This window comes from Varanus komodoensis, unplaced genomic scaffold (genome assembly GCF_004798865.1).
Source record: "Varanus komodoensis strain SLA01 unplaced genomic scaffold, ASM479886v1 scaffold19, whole genome shotgun sequence".
NCBI classification, from domain to species: Eukaryota; Metazoa; Chordata; class Lepidosauria; order Squamata; family Varanidae; genus Varanus; species Varanus komodoensis.
Window position 1 is genome coordinate 10686083 of NW_025335550.1, and position 11925 is coordinate 10698007.

The 11925-nt window shown below is 41.9% G+C and overlaps 1 protein-coding gene across 1 annotated transcript in view; it reads right to left on the reverse strand.

Moving 5' to 3' along the window:
- ZCCHC14 (zinc finger CCHC-type containing 14) overlaps positions 1 to 11545 on the reverse strand; it is a 29968-nt gene extending 18423 nt beyond the window's left edge. Inside the window, exons 1-2 of the mRNA XM_044427982.1 lie at positions 10930 to 11545; positions 7171 to 7294 (exon numbers count right to left, since the gene is read on the reverse strand). Coding sequence (XP_044283917.1) covers positions 7171 to 7294; positions 10930 to 11493 — 688 coding nt within the window. The 5' untranslated portion in view covers positions 11494 to 11545. The remainder of the gene's footprint in view (positions 1 to 7170; positions 7295 to 10929) is intronic.
- Positions 11546 to 11925: the final 380 nt, after the last annotated feature.

The following is an 11925-nucleotide window of genomic DNA, read 5'->3' on the forward strand; positions in this document are numbered from 1 at the left end:
ACTTTATATCCGCTCATTCTTTTAAAAAAGGTAAAATCAAAACAAAGTATGAATTCAAAGTCAAGAGTAGTGAAGTCAGCATCTTAGTTGACCACAAAGCTTCTCTTAATAAGTATTCCAGAAGTTTTAACATATTAAGGGTTATGAGAAAAAAATAACTTCTATTTAAGAGGGCAATGACTCATCTTTGGGACAGGAAACTAAAAACCAGAGGAATATTATTTTTGCACAAAACAGCTGAGTTCAACATACAATGTTTTTTCTGATAGAAGTTAAAGACACAGGATTTCTTCCAGTTTCCTGGATAAAAGTGCTATGTTTTTTGTTAGCAAGAAGACTGCTTTTGACCCCTTTCCCACAATTAAACAACTTGGGTTTGTTAACTGTGGATCATTTGGGTATAAGCATGCTGGTTCTGTCTGCTAAGCCACTTCCTTTTCCCTGGGTTGTTCTCTGTAATGCCCACACTCAAAATTCTGGGTTGAGGGAGAAACAGCCCAGAATTTCAGCTTTTCACAATGACGGATGAAAATATTCATTGCTCTGTATTTTAATTCTTGGTAAGTCTGAGAATGACATATTGATCATAATAGCTGACTTGACACTATTCTTCAAAACCCTTACCTCATATGTACCCCACACTAGAATTATAGAATGTATACAGGAAGTGGGATGCGGTGGGGGGGGTCAAAGCCCCTCCACTACTGCTCCACTACATTTCATACCGCAGGAGTAAGTAAATATTCTCAGTTCAGTAATTTGCTAATTTGATAACCGTGCTAATAATTTCAAAGCAAAACTCAAAGGCTCTCACACTTCAAATTATCACAAAAAGCATACATACACTCTTTGGAAAAGTGTGGTCACCACTGGCTCAGAGGGTAATTTACAACCTGCAAGTTAAATATAGACTTTCCAAATACAGGAAATCTATATTTGAAATATAGAATCCAAGGCAGCTTTGGTGGGTGGGGACTTACGGACAACTTGAACACTTGAGGTTGACAATATCAGGAACACCCCAGCATTTGACTAATTCTGGCACGTGGGGATTGATCCTTGGAGCCGGCAAATGTGAGCAGAAAGGACTAAGATTTACCATACGAGCACATTTTATATGGAGTGGCTTCATTGTTGCATGAAACTTCTGAAGGACAATATGTAGCCTTACTAGGTTCATTCTTCAACTGTAGTGGAAGGAAACTACATGAAAGAATTGTGGACTGCTCAAACACAGAACCTCTAAAAGCCACAGATCAACCAGACACCCACCACACAGAACTAGAACTGTGAGATGGTATTTGATGCAAGTTACAGCAGCAACAGTTGCAGTCCTGTGTATTGCTCCAGGCACCTTGCCTCATGAAGTGCTCGAAGAACAAATCAAGTTTTATAGAATTATAAACAGGATTGCGAAAATCCCTCTGCACATAAAAAACTGCATGTGCAGGAGCAGGATTCAAGTCTAGGACTCACACGTTAATTTTCTAGAATCCATTCTGATTTGCTAGTATGTACAGGGATTGTCTCCCCCAGCCCCTGACATATATCATCATCCTCCTGCAATAACGTGACATCACCAAAGAGGATGGCACCATGGCATCCGCCACTTGTACAGAGCAGGCCAAAATTCTGGAATTCACTGTCGCCTCCATAAACTAGTAATGATCACTGTTGTGAGCACGTGTGCGTGGGCATGTGTGTTATTAAGGCCTGGGCAAGTTTTGGAGGATAGATCAACACTAAAATTAAATTTCTGCAGCTAGCTGTGAAGCAAAGGCATTTGTGGACAAGCGAAAGAATGAACCAGCTCTTTCTGTTTCAAAGCTTTTGCTGCCCAAATGCCTTACGGCACCAGTGAGTGTCTATTTACAAGCCTGCTGTAATCAGTGGACTATTACTTTATGGAAACTGCATCAAAGCCACATCAGTCCAGTAACCGGTTTATTCTTCCTTTTTTCATTAAGTCCTCTTCCCAAAAACTTTAAATAGAAATCTATTAATACGATATTTGGGTTTAAAGTAAAATGAATGCCAATAGCTTAGTCTTTCAACTCTTCCACAGGCTATACCAATTTCACAGACTATCTTCCCAAAGTCTAAACACAGAAGCTGTTACTGTTGTAAATATGTGGCTTGCTACAAGAAACCATTTATCAGAAGCTGGCCAAGTCATCTGAAAATCTGTTCAATCAGCATTTGAAATCATACGCAAACTTAAAATTGTTCAAGCGAGTCACATAGGGATACTTTCAAAAGATCTGTCTGATTTATACCACTTTCTTTCAGCTGTGTATGTAAATGATGAAATTACATCAGTGAGGCCCCTTCAAGTTCTTATTAAAAATAGCATAGGCATGATGTGCTGATGAAATGGATACACTCAATGCAGTGAGTTAACTCAATAAATCAATGGTCTTGAAATGAAAGCAGAGCACCACAATTCAAGGGGGAAATGGTGCAGCAATTTCTGCCTGGCACTCTCGCTCTCGCTCCCCCCCCCCTCCGCCTTATTTTGATGAGATGAATGTATCCGTCTTCAAATTTCTAATTACAAAATTTAAAGAGTGTTCTAGTTGGGGAAATGGTGATTACAGTTGGTGCACATCCATTTCCATACAGCTAAGGAAGTAATTTTGTTGTTTCCTTATTCTAATAGGACATGAGAATTAGTTTCACCTCTAAAGGTGGTAGACACTGTAAAGGGCAGGATACAAAAACCTTAAATAAATAAAGGTCTTCACTCAGAAGAACTACAAGCATTTTTTGTCTCGGTTCCAACAGTCTTGGCATCTGACCTCTACTGCAACACTGACCCCTACACTCCTTAAGGACACAATCCTACGCATGTTTAAACAGAAAAAAGGCCTACAATTCCTACTGTAGCATGCCATATCCACACAGGTAGTAAAAGCTAGAGTTTGGGTTCAAGATTCATTTTTCATTATGTTTGTTTTCAACGTTGTTACAAATAAGGTGACATAACACACAAAAATCCGTATGAGGCTCTCAAAATGTTACAAGCCATTAAAATTGCTCACACATGCTTATTTTACTTCATTTGAAATTTTGATTAGTAAAAGGTTTAGTGATGTTTTATTGCTGGCATGTGTTTTATGGATATTTGCTCCTTATTCTTGCATCTGGTTTCTATTATGGTGCGCTGCTTTGGTTGAGCTTCGGCTCTGAAAAGTGGCCTAGAAATATTTTAAATAAATAAATGGCAAAACACTGTATTTAAAGTTTGAATATGTTTTCTTTCTCTTTGACCAGGAGTGAACATTTTCATCATCGCTTTGCTATTTCCAACTGACAGTCCACTTCCGTTCTACTACACAAGTCCTAACTCAGCTGGGTTTTATGGGCTCCTTTGTTCCCCGGTTGATATCCATATAGACATCTCAGGCTAAATGTTTGCATACTACAGGTGCTGGTTGAGAAAACATCTGACATCTTTTCAGCAGAACTTGCCCCAAGATGGCCTGACATTTTGGCCATATACAAAAAGAACTATTAAAATAAACTTTATTTATTAAAGTTTATTTATTAATGAATGAGCCTAATCTCAAGCAAGCATTCTTACATGGCTATTATTCTTAACCTCAACTGAATTTAAGCAGAAATATTTGCACTGGAATGCAGCCACCATCTCCAAACCAACTCAGTACTTCCAACAAAGGTTTCCACTTTTCACTTCCCTCCACGTGTAACCAGTTCCATACTCTTTAGCCTCATTACTGCTTACGTTCTATCCTCATTTAGCTTTAATTCAAGATGTCAAGCTTCTAATGTTTCTAAGCAAGTCTTATGGGAGACAGATGGGAATACAAGCAAAAATGTTAGTCCATGTATGAGCAAAAGAAGAATATGAATTGTTGGAAATGGTAATAAACTCAACTGCTGATAGACAAGATTCTTCCACGTATTTAAAGTGTTACCTATTATGGGAAAATAATGGGGGGGGAGAACTTAAGGGGCAGACTGATTCTATATGAAGGTCCAACATCTCTGCCCTAAAGAGATTTTTTTCTAAACCTGTATTTGAGGAAACACTAAAGGTTGGAGGAAAAATATACAGCGGTCCCTGTATACCACCTCAAATAAACACCACAAGTCTCTATATTGCCAGGATTACTTAAATTTGGATGTTGCTACATTTTTGACAAGAATGCATATGTGTTATATATAAATGAAAAAATGGAATCATACTGGAAGAAGCCATGTTTAGTAAGATTAGTTTTGATGTTTTTTAACTGCTCCTTTTTACCATACCATTGTAAGAACTTATCGAATGCAGAATTCATTTCAACATCTGGTTTAATGTACTTTGTCCCACACTATGCTTTTGGAAAATATGCTGTGGTCGAGACATCTGGTAAAGTTCGAAAGAGACACGCTGCATGGATAATGCACTTCTATTTGTTTCTCCTGCTGTTTGCCCAAAAGTTAAGGACGAATAGTTTTGTTTTCTTTCAGTCTCTATATTCAGGGACACTAATCTCAGCTTCCTCAGTAGCAATAGGGTAACAAGAGTTTCCAAACACTGCTATGATTTTTATGTATTGTTTTTAGTGGCAAGAATTCTGAGTAAACTATTTATAACTTTGATCATTCACTGGAATGTCAAAATGACAATCTAATTGTGTTCTACACATGTGATTTCATGGGCATGAAAATACTGTTTCCAAAATCTGTAGAAGTTAGCTCAATGTACCATGCATACAAAATGACACAAGTTGAACTTCAACATGAACTAAACTTATTTGAATCACTTATTATTTTGCATGGTTAAAATTAACCCTTTGTGTTTAACGATGTTTTAGGTTGCAATCCTATACTACTTATCAGGCAGTAACCCTCAATAAATTCAATGGAACTTACTTCTAAGTAGATATATAGAGAACTACAGTATCAGAATGGTTAGCCCTGGTCTGCACAATCCAATCAGACAGCCATGGGTTGCACATGCTGCTGGTTGTGCCATGTGAATCTGGGGACAGTGAATTATGTGAAGGTTAAACAACCCTTGCATAATCCATAATCGATGGATGGGTTATGAGAGGGCTGCTTAACCCCATCCCCAAGGATACACGTGACAAATCACTACAAGGAACAGAATATGTAAATCCCACATGACTCGTTTCACAGGGGACTGTATCTTAAACAACCCAGGCTGAATGATTTGATCGTAATAACAAGGTCTTAGTCTTTCTGGATCACTTAGGATCAAGCAATCATGCCTAGAGAAAAAACAGTGGTAAGATTTTCCAGTATGAACTGCTGCTATTTTAAAAACATGAAATATAACTTTTTTAATTAGATTCTGCATGAAAAACAGAGGCGGCTAGCATGAAAAACATTCTAAACATTCAAAAGATATTGAAATATCTGTTAGGCTGCCAATTCAGAACAATATGCTGAAAGGCTCAATGGATTTTTTTAGAGCCAGCGTCTTAAAGTTTGCTTAATCAAATTTCCCGTTCTAGAATCTTAATGCAAACAGAGAAAGCCAACCATACACAGATTCACTGATATTGGAAGCATATGCCCTTCAGGAAAAATATTGTAAGTCCAAAGCATGTCCTCTTCAAGACCATTCTAAAGATCATAACATTTTCCAGTTACAGTAGAGAAAAATTGGATTGACAAAGCAATGGAAAGCAAGTTACAGCTGCTGAAAGGCAACGCCAATTCAGGCAATGAATATTATCCAGCAGGCTCTGCCCTGCCTGCCTGAGAAAGGATGTCAAATTCAGCAGCTGCTATGAAAATCTGTTCTTGTACTGCTGCAACTAAAGCAGGACTACTCAACTTGGATATAACTCTATTTGCTTGAACTATAAAAACTAAAGGCAGATGTGTGCTTGCCCAAGATGAAAAGCAGCAAACATAAGAGCGTCTCCTGTATATTGTTTGCCTCAGTTGCTGACCGTATAGCTACAAATCGTATCTTCTGAACTCACAAGCAGAAATGAAAGAAAAATCAGTGTGAAAAGCACATGCTGATGCATAAAGAAGAATTAGTCCTGTTGGTTAACCACAAGTTTTGAGTACAGGTGTACTATTGTAACGGAATAATTATAGAACCACATAAAGAAGAGATTTCTTCTACCAAACATAGTAGAACATAGGCATTAAACCATTAAACCAGATAAAGGGAGAAATGCATTCTATTTTACTGATCAAGAGTTAACAAGAGGTGAGAAAGAGTACTCATAGAGATGAATCGTGACCAGATTTATCCAAACTGGGCTTAATAAAATTTGCTTCGAGCTTCTTTCACTTTGCAGGCTAAGTTCCAAAACAGAGAGAGACACCACTACTTGGTTTCTACTGTCCCAGCCAGACAACAGTACTTCTTGGGCAACCCAAACCAACCAGGAAAACGCCTTTGGGGGCTATCTAGGAAGCATTTTGTGTAAGTACTGTGCCCTGCCTGTGCAACAATTGTGGACACAATGCCTGTGGAAGAGAACTAGGTTAGTGGAAGAAATCCACTGGATTCTGCCCACTGAAACATCATTCCTCCTCCATTCCTGATGTTCAGGTGTGAACGCCATTGGTTATGTGGCTTAAATGGCATCATCCACACATGAAGGAAGTGTCAGCAAGCCTGGGAGAACCTGGATGAACAAAAACACCAGGAACAGGGAAGAGATGGAGCATTTCAAAGGAGGGCATGGAAGACTAGAATAACAAACAGGTGTATTCTACACTGCAATGTTTTGATGCAGGCTCCTACAGCATATTTTTGTTGTTGCTAAATTTTTGCTGATTTGCTACACAGGAGCAAGAATTTAACTAGAGATGCTTATTCAATGTTGCAGGGGAAAGCTTAAGCTAAACACAAATCTACACCAGAATTCATTTCAAGAAACAATTAGGCTGGCCTGGAATCTGATGAAATCTACTTGTTACTGGAGGCCAGGCCCAGAAATACTAATTCATTTTTAAGCATAATGTAAGTTTACCATAAAGCAGAATTTCCATGTACTTTTTCTACATGTATGACCTGACATTTGTTTTCCAACACTTACTGACAAGACACCGAAAACACTTTTTTGTTGTTTAGAATGCATTCTTAAATAATTTTCAAGCACGCAGAAATACATTTTCCTCTCATAAATAGGAATATCAATCAGAAATATTATGCAAAACCTGTAGATGCACCTTTGGAGTGTTTCCCTGAAGGCCTCTTGGGTAATGACTCCTCAATGGAATGTGCTGATGTATGTAGTGCATTTTCTAAACTGTTACCAATGCTGTTTATAGGGGTCTCGGATCTTGGCGCAACCTAAGAAAGAAGAAACACACATGAAACAAACCACTCAGGCAATTTTACCCCTTCAAATTAAAATAAAGCCCCATAGATTTGCTGAAAGTAATGTTCCTGGTCGTAAGTTGCATTGTATGGTATAGCAAGTTATCCTATATGCATGCTGAGAATCAAAAAGATACTGCTTTCCAGAGTCCATTGCCATTGGAGCAGTTCTAATGCAAGGTCAAAAGACATAGTTTGGCACTGCATGTGAATCAAGTGAATATATGCAACTGATCTGATTCTGGTTCTCACATATCAGTCCCTGGCTTGTTTAACACAGGGATTGTGAGGATGAGTGGATCATGCAAGCCATTCACTTGCTTTTTCTACATTTAATTAACCCAGGATTATTGTTGTGTTAAATCTGAGTTGCTTAACCCTTGAACAATCCAGAATTCTGGGTTAGTAAGTCATGAAATAACCCTGGGTTCCATATTAAAAGCTAAAATAATGACTGTGCAGTTCATATACTCCACTTATCCTCACAGTTCCTGGGATATGTGAACAAGAGCGCTGTGACTTAAGCCCGATAAACATTTCTTTGATTTTATTAGTCTCCCATTATCAGTCTTGCTCTTTTTCCACAACCATTGCCAATTCAACAAATATGACGACTCTTTTTTATCAAGTACGCATACAGACAAAAATCTTGTGTAGTTACAAGCACAGTTGCATTAAAGTTGTTTTGGGGCTTTCCACAACTGTTCAGTAACTTTTTCTGCTGAGTACAGTATCATCTGGTGTAACATGTGGTCAAGATTCCTCAAAAGGAGGAAATTCAATCGAACAATTGCTTACCATTCAACTGTGTCTTCCAACTCTTTTCTAAAGTTACATTAGCTCCGCTGCCTTAAAAAGCAATTTAACTGTTCCCTAATTTAACTGTTCCCTAATATTTCAGTCACATTTCTTTGCTACTTTTAAGCCATCAGTCTCCTGCATCCTAACTCCACCGGCATAAAAGCCAAGCAGCCGGTACAGGGCTTCTACTGCCACTGAGATCTGACCCCAGGATCTTTATAAGCTCTTGCTCATCTTCCACCCGCACTTGTTTCCAAATCCAACAGACTTCTTACAATCCGACTCACTGCTAAATTCCTCCATTCCTAGAACCCAGATTGCCCTGGTCCCAGCCCTGCACCCTTATCACTACAGCACACTGCTTTCTTTACGCTTCAGCAAGATGTTGAGGTGGCTAATTCTCAAACTCACCATGATGTAGTACAATCAACTCTGATATGCATTTACAGAAAGTCAACTCTTTCCCCCTCTTAATTATTAGAGTCAGAACTTACTAAAAGATGATGCGAACCCTTCTGTGATAAGCCAATGACTTGCAAATTTAATTTGAAATTCCATTCCTTAAAATAAGGTGTTGCCCATATTTTGCTTCAATTTCTTCCCAGTATCAGATGCTGCAAATTTTTAATTATTTGATAACTGCTTAACTTAATAGAAAATGTGAAGAAAAAGTATTCCTTCGCTGCTGACAATAAGTTTGGGCAAACTTTATTGCATAGCAGATGTGAACTTCTCTGCAGTATGAATACGTGGAAGCTTCACTGTCAACAGGAAGTTGTGATCAGCCAAGCATGGATATTTTATTAGGCAGTTAGTAATAGCTGTTCCATCTTTGTGTTGTTCTCTGTTTTGCTAAGCCTCAGAAAATCTCTCTCTTTCCTCAACCTGGCGCCCTCCAGATGTTTTGGACTACAACTCCATGCATACCTGACCACTGGCTTTGTGGGCTAGAACTGATCAAAGAGGTGCATGCGCATCCATAAGGCACCAGGCCATGGAAGACTGCTTCAAGGCCAGGAAGGAATACAGAATGTATATTTTTGTTGTGTGCTGTACTAACAGGTATAACAGGGCATCACAAGCATGCTTTTGATGCAGTCATGAGTTAAAGCACAGGTGAAGACACTAGACTAGTACACAGCCCTCAGGGTGCCGAAGGAAAGCTCTTTGTTCAGAGAGTCTCCCATCTCCTGCATTAAATGATTCCCCTTCCAAAGTCACAGTTCATCTTAGCCCATTTTTTAAAATGTTTTTGGAAGTCTTGACTATTGCATGAAATGCATCTCACCTGACCCCTGGCTATGTTGGCTGTGGCTAAGCTTGCATTTTCTCCCCGCAGTCAAGATTGCTGAACAAACATGGGGGACTGGGATTCAGGACTGCCCCAGTTTATGAGCAAGCCTTCATATCCAACAGCATTTGGGGTACAGATACATCATTTAACAAGGACAGCTTAAGAATGTTTCAGACCCAATGTTTTTCCTGTAAAAATGATCAAGTAGCAACAGTATCTGTTCTCAAGAAGTCAGTTGATTCTAAGAGGTGAAAGTCTAATTCTTTGAAACAGAGTATAATAAAATGTTTACAATTAAAATAGATTCAAATTTCTGCTTCTTGTACACAAAGGAAAGTAAGAGGTACTAAGTCATGGAGTGATCAAGAGCCACCAATATCAATGTTCTTCACTCCATTTTTATCGCTCAGAACGCTTTCTCTCTGCCATGCTTACTAGGAAGTTAGTATTCCAGCAAGGAAATTGTAGTTATCAAGACCTTTATCAGTGTCAGGATGCACAGTATTATGTCAGAGAGTTTGCACAGGGCACTTCATTTGACATAGTACTTCCGATGCAGTTTCTACAGAACTAATAGTTATCTGTTAGGTTTACCATACAAAGCCACAATGATAAAGGGAGAAGCAAGCTTGCCTCACAAGCCACTTCTAAAGAATAGAAACTGAGTCAGATGCCTGCACACATGTTTTTTTTCTCTAATTATACGCTCCATTGACATCTAACCTGCAATTCAAAAGCCACTCACTCCTGCTTATTGATCCCAGATATTTTGATACAAGAAAAACAAGGCATGAGGAAGGGTTAGAGGTACACAGGGATAAGAACACCTGGAGGAAATAAGTCCAACCTGTAGTACTACTTTATCAGCTCCAAGTCACATATATTCAGTTGTCTCAGGCAGTTAAAAAACCTGTCAGGTACAATTGCCATTTGGCTTTACCAAGGGTCTGAATTGTTTTAACAGCTATATGGACCCAAGACTTAGTTGTCGAATGGTCACTGGACACCTGCAACTAATGCAAGTTTCCATATCCATCTGCTTTATAACAGAACTTTGCTCCCAAGCCTGCTCCTCCATGTGAAAAACCAAAGACCGCTCTCTGCCCTTCCAGTATTAACCTACCACACGTAAGAAACCAACCACTCTTTTAGTCCATAGCATACAAAAAGCAGTTCTACATTTCAGTGTACTCTACTTGGGGCCCACTACGGAACAGCTTCCGATCACAGGGCATGGAACCCCCCAAGTCAATCGATTTAAAGGCAATGCCAACTTCTGGTGGAAAGATATCCATAGCTGGGAAGCTGGACATGGGAAGCAGTGGGTGTGAGGTCCATACAGAACATCTGGGAGGGAGGTGGGATAACGGGACTGGTGGTTTTGGTGGCCCACTGGCTACCAGCCACTCGATCATCTTTCCCAGCTGCATCCCACTAGGTGGCTCCTACCCCATCAGGATAAAGCATGATCTTTGCTCTTCCGGGAAGGGAAGTCCAAGCGTACGATACCCACCTTGTGACAACCAGGACATGTTCCCATGGTGCTAGGCGTGGGAGTGCAGGGGCTTTTGCTGGTACTGGCAATGATGTTTTGGATCTTGGTGAGCTCTTGCCTCAGCACCTGCTTTTGGTGAAAACTGAAGGCAGGATGGTTGGAGGCCATAGTGAAGAGCAGCAAAAACTCGTCCCCAGTCCGGCCCTCGTTGAGCTGCAGCCCATAGTTGTGGATGACCGAGTCAATGTGGGTGAGGGTGCGGAAGAGGACCCCCGCCGCCTCCCGGTGCGAGGAGCCCAGGAGCGCGAGGGAGACCAGGAGCTTGCTGCGCACCACCTCATCCGTCAGGTTGGTGAGGCTGCCCAGGTCGGCCGGGTTGTTGGCCTTGATCTCGGAGTCCCGCAGCGAGTGGTAGTCCTTGCGGGCCAGGTCCTCCAGGCAGGCGCCCAGGAAGCGCAGCTCGAGCGGGATGCACAGGTCCAGCAGGCCGCAGAGGAACTCCACCCGCTGGGGCGAGGGCAGCTCGGAGAACCAGCGGTACACGCTCTCTCTCTGCAGCCGCGGGCACCGCTTCTCTACCATGCTGCTGGCGGTCGCCACCAGGGGCAGCGGGACCCCCCCGGGTCAGAGGGCGGCCGGAGGCGGCGAGGGCGCGGGGCGGCCGGGCCCCCGCTCGGGCCCGAGCCGGGGCGGCCTCCGCGCGATGAGCCGCCCGGGGGGCACCCGGGGGGGGGGGGGGGCGAGGGAGGCCTAGGCCCGTGCCTGGCGGCGGAGGCGCGAAGGCCTCTCTGAAACTGCCCCCAGGACTGCCTTCCGCGCCTCGCGCCTCTCCTCCTCCTCCTCCTCACGGGGCGGCGGCGCTTTCCCCCCGCCGCAGCCCGGGTCCCTCCATCCCTCGCTCCGGCCGGGCGGAGGGGAAGGATCGCCCGCCTCCGCGCTCGCCCGCTCCCGCTTTTTGTGTCGGCGCCTGCCTCCGCCGGCCCGTCGCCCCCGCGCCCCGCTCGCCCCGCGCCC